We start from the raw sequence: 16,429 nt of genomic DNA on the forward strand, positions 1-16,429 counted from the left end.
ACGCTTCGACCCATGTGATGCCTCCCTAGGGCAGAGTAGTGCGAGGCAGAGACTTGTGCTCCCTTGCATTACTCTAGGTTTACCAAGCCATGCTGGATCACACAAGGTGGCTCTGTGCTTTGGTAAATCTCACTATAGGTTTTGCATTACCCTGCGCCCCTTTCCATGGCACAAGGGTAACGCTCAGTGGTTATATGGAAAATTTAACATAACTCTTACCAACTTCTGCCTAAAGGAATGAATGCTTCACAAGAGATACATTAACTAAACATTGAATTATTGTAGATTCTTTGCTTATGTGCTTTAGAATCCCTACATTAACTAATACAATGAAGTCTACTTCTAGGTTTCAAGGTACCAGAAGTTATATATTATTCCTTTATTGTAACTTATGCAAATATCTTGGAAAGTCAAGAACTATACATATTAAACATATTTGATGACAACATTTCTAAATAATGTTTTTCTTTAAGAGAGATTCAAATTCCAGCTGCTCCCAAGGCTATCCGTTGCATTGTGCTGTCGGAGATATGACGGGGAAACACGGTCCCATCACCGCAACTAAGAGGCAGTTGGTGACTGATGGCAACCTGCCGTTGACAGGAGATTTCTCAGGTGAAGAATCACATAAGTAAATAAAAAAAGATTTAGATTTGGGAAAAAAGAGGCTTGTAAAATGTTGTTACTTTTAAGATGTTGTCACAATTAAGCAAACAGCATTAAAGCCAATAGATAAAAATGTGTTGCTAAAAATGCTCTAGATGTGGGACAAGGGGTGCTTACGAAAATAATGTGTGTCGGTAACAAAGAGAGAAATGAAATATCACCCTTTTTTTTAGGTTGATCAGCAGTTAATTAATTCTCTGTCCAAATGTTCTAAGGGCCATATTTATACTTTTTGACGCAAAACTGCGCTAACGCAGTTTTGCGCCAAAAAAATTAGCGCCGGCTAACGCCATTCTGAAGCACCATGCGGGCGCCGTATTTATTGAATGGCGTTAGCCGGCGTTAGCCGGCGATAGCCGACCGGCGCTGCCAGGTGTGCGTGAAAAAAAACGACGTACACCAGGCAGCGCCGGAGTAGGGAAAAATGGCGTTTGGGCGTCCCAAAATGGGGCAAGTCAGGCTGAGGCAAAAAAATCGTCTTAACCCGATTTGCGCCATTTTTTTTGGGCGCCCAGATGCCATTAACATGACTCCTGTCTTAGAAAAGACAGGAGTCATGCCCCCTTGCCCAATGGCCATGCCCAGGTGACTTCTGTCCCCTGGGCATGGTCATTGGGCATAGTGGCATGTAGGGGGGCACAAATCAGGCCCCCTATGCCACAATTTAAAAAAAAAAAAAATACTTACCACAACTTACCTTTACTTCCCTGGGATGGGTCCCTCCATCCTTGGGTGTCCTCCTGGGGTGGGCAAGGGTGGCAGGGGGTGTCCCTGGGGGCAGGGGAGGGCACCTCTGGGCTCATTCTGAGCCCACAGGTCCCTTAACGCCTGCCCTGACCCAGGCGTTAAAAAGAGGCGCAAATGCGGGGTTTTTTGCCCCGCCCACTCCCGGGCGTGATTTTTGCCCGGGAGTATAAATACCACGCACATGCCTGGGAGTCATTTTTTAAGACGGGAACGCCTACCTTGCATCTCATTAACGCAAGGAAGGTGTTCACGCCAAAAAATGACGCTAACTCCATGAACTTTGGCGCTAGACGCGTCTAACGCCAAAGTATAAATATGGAGTTAGTTTTGTGTTGAATTTGCGTCGAAAAAAACGACGCAAATTCGGCGCAAACGGAGTATAAATATACCCCTAAGTACTTTGTTTCATTGTACTGGGCCCCTACAGATTTATGTCCGAGAGGCATACATATGATATATATACATAGAGGGGCTTTCTGTCAGCCCTCTTTGCCCACTGGACTGTTAAAGGGTGCTTCACATTTTGCTTCCTCCCACCATAACATACATCAAGGAGCAAAGGGTCAGCCAACTTTAACTGGCTCTCAACACTGCAAATGCATTATGTCCTTACATCCACCTAAAAAGTAATTCGCTTCAGGGCTTGTGCTGATAGGCAAATCTCTTATTTCATTAAATTGTTTAATTGATCATAGTGATTGATCAATTGTTATTTACTTTTTTTGCAACCATGTGAGTGCAACCTTTGGACATTTCTATGTTGTTGCTTTGTATTACATTTACACTATTAAAATTGCATATTAATATTGAATTAATATGTAATATTATGTATTGCATATGTTTGCAAGTAAATAAATACATGCATAATCACGTCTTTCCCAAGGCAGGCTTTGCAAATGCTTGCTTTTAGTCCTGGTTAAAATACTTGAATTTCCCACAGGTGGACAAAATGATTTTCTGTGGCACGCCTTCTTCCAAAAAGTTACCAATCGTCACTATTTTTCAAGGACTGCCATAGATTTCAGTGCTTTATCCCTGAATGACCAGTTTTTCCAAAAGTCCATTGCGCTGCTTTGCATTGGGAAGGCGTTCCATGGGTGGAGTTTGGGCATTCCCATGCATCCACCCATGGATTTTGGTGCATTCCCATATTTACAAAGACGTGTAATCCTGGGAATGCGTCAAAATGCTACGCCTTCTCCAGTGAGTTGTAACAAGAAGAAATATGTTTATTTCTCCTCCTAATTTCCTCTTGCCTCATGAGCTGCAATCTTTGGCACACATAGATAGAAGAAAACATCTCAAAGGATTGTTTTTGTGCAGGAAGGTGTCCTATTCTGCACAAAGACAATCCTGCGTTTAACGCAGGCACCTTTGGACCTTGGCACAAAGGTGCCTGTGTTGGTGATGGGTACAACACAGTCCGCCAGGGCTATGAGACAGCAGGAAAGCACCATATCTTTACAAATATGGGACATTTCTGCTTTCTCGATATGCACAGGGTCCCACAGGAGTGCAGCATTGAAGGACAGGTCACCCCAGGCCGATTAGGAATGAGATTCCTGTGTTCCATGAGAGAAGCTCTGCTTCTAGATTTTCTAAAACCCCTGGATCTTATAGGATAATATATCAGATTTGTTTATTAGGACACATGTGCCCATGTATGCATTAGAAGTTGTTGAAACCAGGCTTTTATAAGAATATGAGAATATTTAGGGAGGCTGTGGAAGAGTTCAAAGGGAAGGGAATTTATTAGTAGAAATCACTTGCTCAAACCCAAAGTGACTTGAAAACTCCAGTTTGGAAGTCCTGTGGAAGAAATTACAACCCTTCAGCAAAGATCCTTTAAATGAAAAAGTTGTTACTTAGGGCCATATGTACGAACACTTTTTCCCATAGACACAGAATGGGTAAAAACCTTTGCTACATCTGGCCCTTAGTCTTTTAGGGGGTAACCAAAGACAAAGTCTAGTATGGGGTTGCCTCATGTGACATCTACCAAAATAGCTCAAGCCACAGACCTAATGATGATCATTGTTCATCTAAGTCATAAGGATGTGGGCCATGGCAGTACGAGGAAACATAGTGAATTTATGAATTAAGACTCCATCCATGGGGAGGAAAAAGAAGTAAATGAACTATTGATACAATTGATGGGCTGTTCGGTGTTACATGTGCTATGGTATGTACTAGTATTTATATAGCACTTAATAAGCAAGGTACTGAAGCAATTTTCAGATGAGGAGCACACTACTCTGTTGAGTTTTGTATGGCATTACAAATGTCATCATCTGTGTAAGAAATTTGGTTATTAATTGGGGGGTGGTGAAGCCCCTCTCGAGTAATAAACACCATTCTTGTCAGGGCAAGCCACAAAGTCACTAAACCAACCTGTGCTTAACCCTCTGATTGCTCCCCACAAATCAGTCAGGCTCAACTTAGAGACAATGTTTAAAGTATTTATGCAGCATTCAGAGAGTAATAAAGTAAAAACACAACAGAAGAATCCCACACCATTTTAGAAAACTAGATTAAATATTAGTAGGTACAATGACACAAAAATGATGACAATCTGAAATGTAGAAAAAAAGTTATGAATCTTTAAATTTTGAGGTGAAAATAGTGCCATCATGCTGGACCCGGTCAAAGTCTCAATTTCAGGCCAACATTGATGGAACGTTGGTGGAATAAATGGAACATGTTTGCCCCAATGAATGTACGTTCTCTCAGTCCAAGTCCATGCAAGAATACTCTGCTGGAGCTTCTTGTTTGCGGAGACCGCAAGAAGGTCATCGTTGGTGTGAGAAGTTTAGCTAAAGGTTCGTGTTAGTGGGAGATGTGGGCGGTTGGTGTTTGGTGCAAAGAGTAGGTCACAGTCAGAACAATGCATTGGTGGGAGACACTATGGCCCTCGTTACAACCCTGGCGGTCGGTGATAAAGCGTCGGTAATACTGCCAACAAGCCGACGGTAAAGAAAAATGGAATTATGACCACGGGGGAAACCGCCCACACAGACAGCCACTTTAACACAGCGACGGAAGTAGCAACAAGCACAGCGGTGGTAACTGCCAACAGCCAGGCGGAAGACAATGTACCGCCCACAGTATTACAAGAGATTTATCCGCCACCTTTTCCGGGGCGGTACCAACGACATCAAAAGCACGGCAGAAACAGAACACAGAAGTCAAAGGACTCACCTCTGGAGACTCAGGGAAGAACCACGCCACCATGGAGCCCGAACTGCAGATGTTCCCCATGCTGGTCTACCTCCTCCTACACCAGGAATACCAACGCCAGCGAAGACGACCACGGTGAGTACTGCCACCTAGCACTCAGGGGAGGGAGATGAAAAAGAGAGTGACACACATACGCAACACGCAACACCTCCACCCCCACCCCCAACACCATAGACACAAACAGATGCAAAAACATTACACATCCACCCCGTACCCCTCAGGAATAATGCAAGGACAAAAGGAAGTGATTGAAGTGAGTGTAAAAAGATAATACTAGAAATACGTCCCCAAAAATCAAAACAGTATTTACATATATACAAATGGAGGGACACTGCCCAGTCCATAATGTCTGTGGGCCACATCACATAGGCCAAGACCCCACCTCACTCCTGCATCAACACGGAGAGAACATTGTTGGAGCATCAGGTCGAAAATACACAGACACCTCAGAGGGATGGGGAACGGGGGGCACCCCAGCCTGAAGATGGTACCACGCCACTCGTCCTGGAGGGGGTAAACATGCCCTGTGCTTGGTCCTGGGGAGTGCATAGCCACAGTCTTTCAAGTGGGTGGTTTGCCCACTGCTTGGTCCTAGGGAGTGCAGAGCCACAGTCTCTCATGTGGGTGGTTTGCCCACTGTTTGGTCCTGGGGAGTGCAAAGCCACAGTCTCTCTAGTGGGTGGTTTGCCCACTGCTTGGTCCTGGGGAGTGCAAAGCCACAGTCTCTCTAGTGGGTGGTTTGCCCACTGCCTGGTCCTGGGGAGTGCAAAGCCACAGTCTCTCAAGTGGGTGGTTTGCCCACTGCCTGGTCCTGGGGAGTGCAAGGCAACAGTCTCTCTAGTGGGTGGTTTGCCCACTACCTGGTCCTGGGGAGTGCAAAGCCACAGTCTCTCAAGTGGGTGGCTTGCCCACTGCTTGGTCCTGGGGAGTGCAAGGCCACAGTCTTTCTAGTGGATGGCTTCTCCACTGTTTCTGGAGGGGGTTTTGTGCTCAGTGAGCTTCACCCAGGCAAGGAGGGAGTGAGTGGATGCCTTCTTCCACTGGTTCTGGCGGGGGCTTTGTGCACAGTCTGCTTCATCCTGGCAAGGATGGGGTGAGTGTATGCCTTCTTCCACTGGCTCTGGATGGGGCTTTGTGCCCAGTGATGCAGATCTTGGGGAGTGCAAGGTCACAGTCACTCACCTGGGTGTCAGGCCCACACGATTTGCAGTGGTCAGGATGCATTACAGTCCATGGAGGCAGGACTACAGACTGCCTGCTGGCGGCGACGGATGCTCAGTGGTGGAAGTGCCGGTGCTGGTGTCAGTGCTGCCATTGGTGGGGGGAGGCACCAGCCCTTCCCCTGCAGCCTCGGACAGCTGCCCACTGGGACTGCTGCTGCTGTCGGTGGTTCTGGCGGCGGTGCTGGTGTTGGGGATGCCAGTGGTGGGGGGAGGCTCCAGCCCTTCCCCTGCAGCCTCAGATGGCTGCCTACTGGGGCTGCTGCTGCTGGCGGCAGTGCTGGCGGTGGTGCTGGTGGCAGTGCAGGTGGCGGTGCAGGTGCCGGTGTCGGGGCTGCCAGTGGTGGGGGGAGGCTCCAGCCCTTACCCTGCAGCCTCAGACAGCTGCCCACTGGGGCTGCTGCTGCTGGTGGCGGTGCAGGTGTCGGTGGCGGTGCAGGTGGTGGTGCAGGTGGCGGTGCTGGTGTTGGGGCTGCCAGTGGTGGGGGGAGGCTCGAGCCCTTCCCCTGCAGCATCGGACGGCTAAAGCGCCATGGTTGGTGCTGGGGCTCAAAATCAGTCCCAGCACCAGTCCTCCTGTCCTTCCTGCCTGCAGGAGCAGGCCCTTTGCCCTTGCCCTTGCCGTCTGGTGATGCCTGCTTGCCATCTGGTGGTGCCTCCTTGCCCTTCCCCTTGTAAGCTGGTTGTGCCTCCTTGCCCTTGCCAGCTTGTGGTGCCTCCTTGCCCTTCCCCTTGTAAGCTGGTGGTGCCTACTTGCCCTTGCCAGCTGGGGGTGCATCCATGCCCTTCCCCTTGGCAGCTGGTGCAGGCACATTGCCAGTGCTGATGGGTGTTTCCCTGGAGCCTCTCACACCTGCAGTAGCTGCTGAAACTACTGTGGCCGTGGGCTGGGTGGCTGAGGTGCTTGCCTGGGTTCTGACCACCCTGGTCTGACGTGAAGGATAGGGGGGTAGGGAAGAGGTCAACGGCAGAGAGGAAAAGCTTCTTAGGGACACTGGGGCGGGAAGAGGGTGAAGGTTTGGGAGTGGAGGAAGAGGGAGTGGTTGTTGGAGGTGTCTGTCTGCTGTGTTGGGGTGCAGGTGCATGGGCTGGATGCTGTTGTGAGGTGGATGGCTGTTGGGTGTCTGAGTGCCTGCGTTTGTGCACTTTGGGAGGAGGGGGCACAGACACAGCAGGAGAGGACACAGGGGATGTGTGCATGGATGTGGGGGTGATGATTGCCAGTGAGGGGCGTGTAGTGATAGGCGTGATGGTGTTGGAGGCAGTGGATGTGGATGTAGTGCATGCAGGTGTGAGTGGAGATGCTACTGGGAGGGAGGTGGATGAGAAGGAGGAGGGGGACACAGTGGAGGCAGTGGATGTTGGTGTGTCTGCATCTGGATGGTGTTTGTGTGAGTGTCTGTGGGATGATGTGTGGTGCTTGTGTTTGCCTGAGCAACTCCTGTGTGTTGTCTTGGGTGCATGCTGGTCTGAATGTGTGCATGGGATAGGTTGGCGTTCAGGGGAATGGGACTGGGCCGAGGAAGTTGGAGGGGGAGGCTAGAGACAGGAACAATGGCTGCCATCAGGGAGGAGGCCAGAGCCTGGACTGATCTCTGTTGGGCTGCCATGCCAGAGTTAATGCCCTCCAGGAATGCATTTGTTTGTTGCAAATGCCCTGCCAGCCCCTGGATGGCATTCACTATGGTTGACTGCCCAACAGAGATGGATTGCAGAAGGTCAATAGCCTCCTCACTAAGGGCAGCAGGGCTAACTGGGGCAGGGCCTGAGGTGCCTGGGGTGAAGGAGATGCCCACCCGCCTGGGCTAGCGGGCACAGGAAACTCGCTGAGGGGGAGCTGGGAGGGTGGTGCTGGTACAGGTATGGCGGCTGTACCTGTAGTTGGGGAGGGCACAGAGCTGTCCGCCACCACTAGGGAGCTTCCATCGGAGGTGGTATCACTTTCCAAACTGTCCCCTCCTGTCTCCTACGTGGTGCTCCCCTCGCCCTCCATCCCACTGGTGCCCTCTCCGTCGGTGGATTCAGCCTCATGGGCCCTGTGGGATGCAGCTCCCTCCGTCGCCAGTGCCTCTGCTCCTCCGTCAGATGATGCTAATGCACATAAGGACAGGATGACAAACCAAAAAGGGGGGAAGAAACAGAGGATACACTTTGCCAATGGCAACAGCAACACCACCGTTGGCGTACACGACACACACAGGGAACTCCCTACGCACTAGGCAGTGCACTACCAGTCACCATGCCATGGACAGTAATACCTAACACCAATTGCAGCATACCTGAGACCCACAGAGACCAGTAGTGGATGCCCACTAGCTTGGTTGGAGGTGGAGTTCATCAGCCCCTGCCCAACATGGAACCTACCTTGCAATGTCCGGCCTGGCCTAGGGGCATTAACAGGGCCACATCCCCCACCCAAAGGCCACTCCCCCATGCACAAGTGGTATAATGTGAAACTGTACTCACCCTCTTATGGCTGCTGTGATGCCCTCAAGCGCCCATCCAGCTCCGGATAGGCCACCTCCAGTATGCAGAACATCAGGGGGTCAGGGTTCGACGGGCACCCCTTCCTCATTGGGAGGCCATCCCCAGCTGGGCCTCGGCCGTCTTCCTTGCCCAGCGTCTCAGGTCCTCCCACCATTTGCAACAGTGGGTTCTCCGCCTGCCGTAGACCCTCAGGGTCCGCACATACTTGGCGATGGCACCCCATATACTCTTTTTCTGATGGGTGCTGACCTGCAGAGAAATACACATAGAAAAATGAGTATCAGTCATACCATCCGGCTTGTTACACTTATGGCCCACCATATCCCTCCCATCCCCTTACACACATACATTGCCCACCATACATGCAGCACGCTGCCCAGGACCCCTCAACCACCCCCCTTACACAAGGCCCTCACATACAGCCCTCTATGCATTCATGCCCTATGCATCGTGCTCACAGTGTACTCACCTCTTGGTCTGGAGGCCAATACAGCATTCGGTACTGGGGTCGGACCCCATCCACCAGTCTCTCCAACTCTGCAGCAGTGATGGCAGGGGCCCTTTCCCCAGTGACATGAGCCATGGTCAGTTCCAGACACAGGTCACAGCAGCACTTGCAGTGTAGGTCCTCTCCTGTTGAAGGTCAGGCAGCAAGTGAGTGAACAGATGGAAAATGGCGGTCACGTCCGCAGTGGTGCGTACCGTCAACGCTGGCGTACATCACCATTGGCTACTGTAACCCATAGGGCCCAATGACAACCAATGAGGAGTTGCACGGCGGCACTCGTCCACCTCCCGCAACGGCGCACAACATCAGCGGCATTACCTCATTTCCACAAGTCCATCCACACAGGATAGGCAGACTCCATTTCAGGGGGGGGCAGGCCATGGTACCTAACTGCATCACAGCACACATAGGCACCATTTGTGCCTATACAACAACATACTGTTTCAGTCACAACATACAATAAACTGTACATTTTGGAATTGTTGAATTGTGACCAGATGCTCATCGTTTTTCCCCCTAGATTGCAACCGCTGAGGATGAATAGGAGATAGAGACATCCCCCGTGTACAGGCCCCTGGTGGACTTGGCAACAATGGAGGACAGGCACATTAACCTCACCTACAGACTTGACAGGGCCACAATCACAGAGCTGTGTGCCCAATTGGAGCCGGACCTTATCTCTGCTATCCGTCACCCCACTGGGATTCCCCCCTCTTGTGCAAGTCCTATCTGTGTTTTATTTCTTGGCAAATGGCTCTTTCCAAGTGACAGTGGGCTTGGCAGCAGGAATGTCACAGCCAATGTTCTCAATAATGCTAACAAGAGTGTTGTCTGCCCTGATGAAACACATGCGCAGCTACATTGTTTTCCCCCAGGTGGAGGATTTGGCCACAGTGAAAGCTGACTTTTGTGCAATGGGACATATCCCCAACATCATTGGGGCAATTGATGGTACATATATTGCATTTGTACCCCCCCCCCCCGGAGAAATGAACAGGTGTTCAGAAATCGAAAGAGCTTTCACTCAATGAATGTGCAGGTAGTGTACCTGGTGGACCAGTACATCTCCCATGTCACTGCAAAGTATCCTGGGTCTGTGCATGATGTCTTTATCCTGAGGAATAGCAGCATCCCATATGTGATGGCTAAACTCCAGAGGCACCGGGTGTGGCTAATAGGTGAGCCCATGGTCCCCACCCAGTGTATGTTGGTGTATGGGTATGGGGTTGGCCCTAAGGGTTAGTGTCTGGCTAACAGGTATCCCTTGATATTTGCAGGTGACTCTGGTTACCACAATCTCTCATGGCTACTGACCTCAGTGAGGAATCCCAGGACAAGGGCAGAGGAACGTTACAATGAGGCACATGGGCAAACTAGGAGATTTATAGAGCGAACCTTTGGCCTCCTGAAGGCCAGGTTTCGGTGCCTCCACCCAACAAGTGGTTCCCTGTGCTACTCACCCAAGAAGGTGTGCCAGATCATCGTGACATGTTGCATGTTGCACAACCTTGCCTTACGTCGCCAGGTGCCTTTTCTGCTGGAGGATGAGGCTGGAGATGGGCGTGTGGCAGCAGTGGAGTCTGTGGACAGTGACGAAGAGGAGGCAGAGGATGAGGATGTGGACAATAGAACATCAATCATACGACAGTACTTCCAGTGACACACAGGTAAGACACTGTAACTTCACCTTCCATTGTAGTTTTGTATTGTAAATTGTCCCTGACAGGCTGATATTCCCACTACTATGGCCACTTACAGTACCCTTAGACATGTCTATTTACAGATATATGTGCCCCACTCTGGCTCCTGGTGTATTGACTGCAGCAAACTACAGGTCATACCTATGTATATATTACTGTACAGTTGAATTGCAATGTCTACAGATTGTTAAATGAATACATAGTTCAATCACTTGACAGACTCAATACTTGTATTTTTTACAAGGATGTTTATTTATGGGCTAATGAGTGGATGGGGTATTGCCATAGGCTGGGGGGGGGTGGAGGAGAGTCCAGGTAAGAGTTCCAGTCTATTTGTATCAAAGGTGCATTGTCCAAGGGGGCATAGGAAGGGGAGCAATGGCAGTTCAAGGTGGACAGGGTGACAGAGTGGAACACAAGGGTGACAATCAGGAGAGTCTCATTTCCTGGCAGGGGACTTGGCAATGTTCTCTGGCTTCTGCCTGGATCGCAGGGACCGTTTGCGGTGTGGTTCTCCTTCTGGAGGGGGTGGGGTGATGGTGGCCTGTTGTTCCTGTGGCGGGGCCTCCTGTCCACTAGCATCAGCAGAGGTGGAGGGCTGTTCATCGGTGTGGCTAGTGTCATAGGCCCATTGGTGTGTCACTGCCTCCCTCCTGGTGTCAGTCATGTCTGCCAACACCCCTTCAGTGGTGACCAGAGTGGTGTGGATGTCCCTCAGGTCCTCCCTGATCCCCGGGTACTGTCACTCCTGCAGCCGCTGGGTCTCATGCAGCTTGGCCTGCATCTGGCCCATCGTCTCCTGGGAGTGGTGGTATGCTCCCAGGATGTTGGTGAGTGCCTCATGGAGAGTCGGTTCCCTGGGCCTGTCCTCCCCCTGTCGCACAGCAGTCCTCCCAGTTTCCCTGTTGTCCTGTGCCTCTGTCCCCTGAACCGTGTGCCCACTGCCACTGAACCCAGGTCTCTGATCGTCCTGTGTTTGTGGGGTTGCCTGGGGTCCCTGTAGTGGTGAACACACTGCTGATTGAAGTGTCCTGGGGACAGAGGTATGGGTCCGCTGGGTGGGTGCTGTGCTGGTGTTTCCTGAGGGAGAGACTCTGTAGTGGTATGGGACTGTGCCTGGGTAACCGACTGTCCGGAGGTCCCTGATGGGCCAGGTTGGTCATCCAGATCCAGGTGTGCAGAGGTGCTGTCATCACTGTGGGCCTCTTCTGTGGGGGGACTGGATGTTGCTGGGACCTCCTCTCCAGTGACGTTGTGTGTGAGACCTGTGGGGATGTAAATGCAGTGTTATTGTTTGTGTGTGTGACATCTTGTGCATGGGTGTGTTGCCCTGTATGGTTGTGATTGCCCTGGCAGCTTAGGCTTGTGTGAGTGGTGATTTGGTTGGATAGGTGATTGTCTCAAGTATGCATTGTTTAGTGATGGGTGGCCATGCAGGTCTGTGTGTGGTGTCCATCCATTGGTGTTGCATGGAGGGCTTGGTAGTGGGAGGGGTGGGTTGTGTTGGTGGGGTGTATGTGAGGTGGTGGAGTGATGGCGCTGAGGGTAGGGCTGGGGGTATGTGATGGCATGCAGGTAGGGGGTTGATAGTAATAGAGATTAGACTTACCAGAGTCCAGTCCTCCTGCTACTCCTGCTAGGCCCTCAGGATGCAGTATTGCCAAGACTTGCTCCTCCCATGTTGTTAGTTTTGGCGGTGGAGGTGGAGGTCCACCGCCAGTCCTCTCTTCTGCTATCTGGTGTCTTGCAACCACAGAACACACCTTCCCCCATAGGTCGTTCCCCCTCTTCCTGATGTCATCCCTTGTTCTAGGGTGCTGTTCCACGGCGTTGACCCTGTCCACGATTCTCCGCCATAGTTCCATCTTCCTAGCAATGGAAGTCTGCTGCACCTGTGATCCAAATAGCTGTGGCTCTACCCGGATGATTTCCTCCACCATGACCCTAAGCTCCTCCTCTGAGAACCTGGGGTGTCTTTGTAGTTCCATGGGTGTAGTGTGAGTGGTGTGTGTGAGGGTGCGTGGGGTGATGTGTTGGGGTGTATGCTGTGAGGAACCTGGCTGGTGTATGGGTGATGGTGTTCTGTGGCTCTGGTTGTGCGGGTGCTCTTGCTGTATCTCTCTCTAGTGGAAATTTTGTTTGTTGTAAAGGGATGTGGGTAGTGTGGGTGTGTGTTTTATAGTGGTGTGGGTGTGTGTGTGTGGGTGTGGTGTGTGTAAGGGTGTCAGGTGTGTGTAGTTTGAATTGTCCAATGTAGTGTTGTTTTGTTAGGTTGTGTGTATTTTGAGCGCTGCAGTATGTACTGCCAATGGTTTACCGCGGTTGAAAGTCCACTGCGGTGATTCGTGGGTCATAATGCTGTGGGTATAGTTCTGCTGGCGTAACAGTGTGGGTTTTGCTACCGCCAGTTTATCTCTGACCTTTAGGCTGGGGGACTTATGTGTGTGTCTGTATACTGACGGATTGCTATGTGTGTCATAATACGGGTAGCGGTAAACAGCTGCGGCGGCGGTTTGTTGGCGGCAGTCAGCATGGTAAGTGGATTTACCGCCAATGTCATAATGAGGGCCTATGATTGTTGATGATGAGAGGAGCTTGTTCATGGTCATGAAGAGCCCCAAACCTTTAGAGTTTCACCTGGAGTTCAATTTGAGGCAGGAGGAGTACACTCTGATGTCATCCGAGAGTCCAGGACCTGGTTGGCAGTTATTCGAGATCAGGGATCCAGGGCAGCAGGAGGGCTCAGACAGGTCCCTGTGTGCTCGCCAGCTAGGCAGTTGCAGAGGAGGCCACTGGAAACTTGTTCTGCCCCTGTAGCTCAAACAGGAAGTCAGCATACTGACCATTGAAGTCACGTCTGGGGATCCTGCGTTGAAGACAAGCAAGTCCAATCTACCTTCTTCAGACAGCAGGGCAGTCTTTCTGAATCTTCAGCAGGTTCAGGAGCATTACGATGAGAGGTTCTGAGGGTGCCCTTCTTATACTGTGTGCCATCCTTTGTGTAGGAGAAACCCCCAGCCTATTTCCAAACTAGTTCTGGCCAGTTCTCTCCTCTTATCTGGGTCTGGCTCCTATCTGGCTAGGGGGACAAATTCAAAGGCAGACCTGGTGTCAAGTTCTATTGTGTGTGCTGCAGGCAGGGCCCTTTGACGTGTAATCAGAACAGGGCACAACTCCTCACCAACCATCCGGTCAGGAAGACACCCTCTTTGTAGACCCAGGGCCCTTTTGACCTCACCCCCCAATGTCTAGAAGGAATACACATCACACCACAAGAGAAAAATTACAGTCATGTGCCATGGACACTGGCAAAAAGGGTTTATGCAGTAAAATGCCATCTTTTAGAGAGTGGCATTTTCAGAATAGTAATTTTAAAATCTGAGTTTACTGTTAAAGAAGATTTTAAATTCAAATGAGTGGAAGAAGTATTCTCTATCTGCTCTCAAACTGAAGTTATCACTCATTAAGTGCAATAAGGTAACCCAGTGTTACTTTGTGGTAGAGCTTGCCTTGCTATACTGAAAAATGGTTTTAGGAGTTTTTCATTGCCAGGACATGTAAAGCTGAAGCACACCTGTCCTACTATTTAAATGCCATGAACCCTGCCATGTGAGCCTTTAGGGCCATGTTATGGGATACTTGTAAGTATTAAAAAGGAACATTTAGGCCTGGGAAAAGGTTTTAATTGCCAGGTTGAAATGGCTTTTGAAACTGCACTTCAGGCTGCAGTGGCAGACCTGAGTCATGTTTTACTAGGCTACTTTGCTGTGTTAGCACAATGAGTGGTGCAACCCACTAGTAGCATTTAATTTACAGTTGCTGAGTGCATGTAGGACCATGTGCTAGGGACTTCTAAGCAAATTAAATGTGCCAAATTAGGTGTATACCAATTTTACCATGTTTGAGGGAGAGACCACAAGCACCTTACCACTATTTAGCAGGGGCCAACTGCACAGAGTCCTAATACTCCCAGAAGTGAGTCCTGCCAAATAGGGGAATGAAAGCAAAATGTCTGAAGAAATAACCCACCAAGGAAGCCAGGTTTAACTATATGTAAGGAATTATGGCATGTCACACTGACTAACTTAGAGTTATCAGGCAGTTTCTTAACACTGTCATGCTAGTGTCATGATATTGGCACATTTTGACATGAAGAAATACCAAACAGATATCAGGCAGTTTGTAAATGTTCTAGTGTGATAATTTATCATGAATTTGGTACAGTCTATTATGTTGGTATATCACAGTGATCGTGCATGTTGTAAGCACTCTGCCATGTCATGTATAAAGGATTTGATAAAGCTTATTTTCATAAAACATTACATAGTTATGCTGTTTGAAAATAGTCTGTCATGAAAATGGTCAATCTTCTGTTACATTTTATTATTTTGAGATATTCCACAATTAATACGGCCAACCGATTCATAGAGCTCATGGGAAGATGTACTTCCAATGATATGCCTCCCCAAAATTCCCCAGAATTAAACTAGAGCATACAGCATGTAACTTTATTACATGAGCTATTTGGTCACTAGGTGACATGGAAGGAGGCCTAGCTATGCAACCAACTGATGGTATCCCAGTGGCAAAATCCTTGCAGCCTTTTCACTTGAGGCATTGGGTTTCTTTGGTGGGTTCTTTGTGCCATCCACTGCTTTACTCTGTTACCCAACACAACTGTATCACCACCCTAGTTGACCTTAAATTCAGGGGATCTACATTGCCCATACTCCAACACCTGACTGCATATGTAAGTTCATAAATTATTTGTTCACCCCTGTCATTTGGAGCTCATGGTAGTGCAACTGGATATCTACAGCTCCAATCCCTCCAATGTATTCTGATTGATAGCATTTTGCACTGGCTATTCAGGGAGCATGGCTATTCCACATGTAGCTACAAATCAAGGAATTTATGCACAAGAAAAATGATCTCAGGATTACTGTATGGGTAGTTTTGCAATTAGTAGCGGAGGCATAACAGTGAGACCATTTTAATTATTGCTGCTTTACCCGATATCAACAGTAGTAGTGGTGTCCAAATTCCAAGATCACTATTCAATATATCTAGGTGTTATGCTCCCATGCTGTTGCCACCTTCCTCGTCATGTACCCCATTAGGTACTTAAAACCTTCTATCAGGACCCATCGGCCGTGAGTCCAAGCCATGTACTCCATCTCTGCTCTATTGGGTAAACCACAGGTTTTCCACCAGCTCAGTATTTTCCAAGAGTCTGTAGGATTTGTAAGTCTCTCTCACCATAAGCCTGAGGCAGGTGGAAGTAGAAACGTAAGTTGTCAGCGTATAGTGAGATGCAGCCTTCAGTTTGCATGTCTATTTTAAGCAATTCCACCAGTGGTTTGATTACTATACCAAACAACAGGAGGGAAAGAGGGCACCCCTCCCTTGTACCCTGCTGTATGGGAAAAATCTCTGACATGTACCCATTTACCCTGACTATAGCCAACTGATCTGGGCCCATATACACTTTTCCCAAAATACCAAATAGGTACTCTTGTATCATGCTTTATACCTTTTTAAAGTCTGTCAACTGCAGCGCCAAAGGGCCCACCTGCTGTCCAGACAATACAAAGGCACTATGCAGCCTCCTGATGTCAATGCCTGTTTGAACTACCTGACATGAAGCCACACTGGGAACGGTGGATTACTGATTGAACAAGTTTCTACAACCTAGTGGCCAGTACCTTGGCAAAGATTTTTGCCTAGGCATTTATGAGTTAGGTGAGGTGGTGTGATGTGCATAGATCAAGTGGTATGACGTGTTTATGTATCACTGTAATTTTGGCGGTACACAAGTCCAGAGAAAGCAAACCATTTGTCTGTGCCTCATTAAGCTTGGTTTT

At 49.3% G+C, this 16,429-nt stretch overlaps 1 protein-coding gene across 1 annotated transcript in view; it reads left to right on the plus strand.

Moving 5' to 3' along the window:
* The window catches only part of LOC138304334 (uncharacterized), a 510,987-nt gene that overhangs the window by 338,157 nt on the left and 156,401 nt on the right, over nt 1-16,429 (plus strand). Inside the window, exon 6 of the mRNA XM_069244299.1 lies at nt 474-615. Within this exon, the coding sequence (XP_069100400.1) occupies nt 474-615 (142 nt within the window). The remainder of the gene's footprint in view (nt 1-473; nt 616-16,429) is intronic.

This window comes from Pleurodeles waltl, chromosome 7 (assembly GCF_031143425.1).
Source record: "Pleurodeles waltl isolate 20211129_DDA chromosome 7, aPleWal1.hap1.20221129, whole genome shotgun sequence".
NCBI lineage: Eukaryota > Metazoa > Chordata > Amphibia > Caudata > Salamandridae > Pleurodeles > Pleurodeles waltl.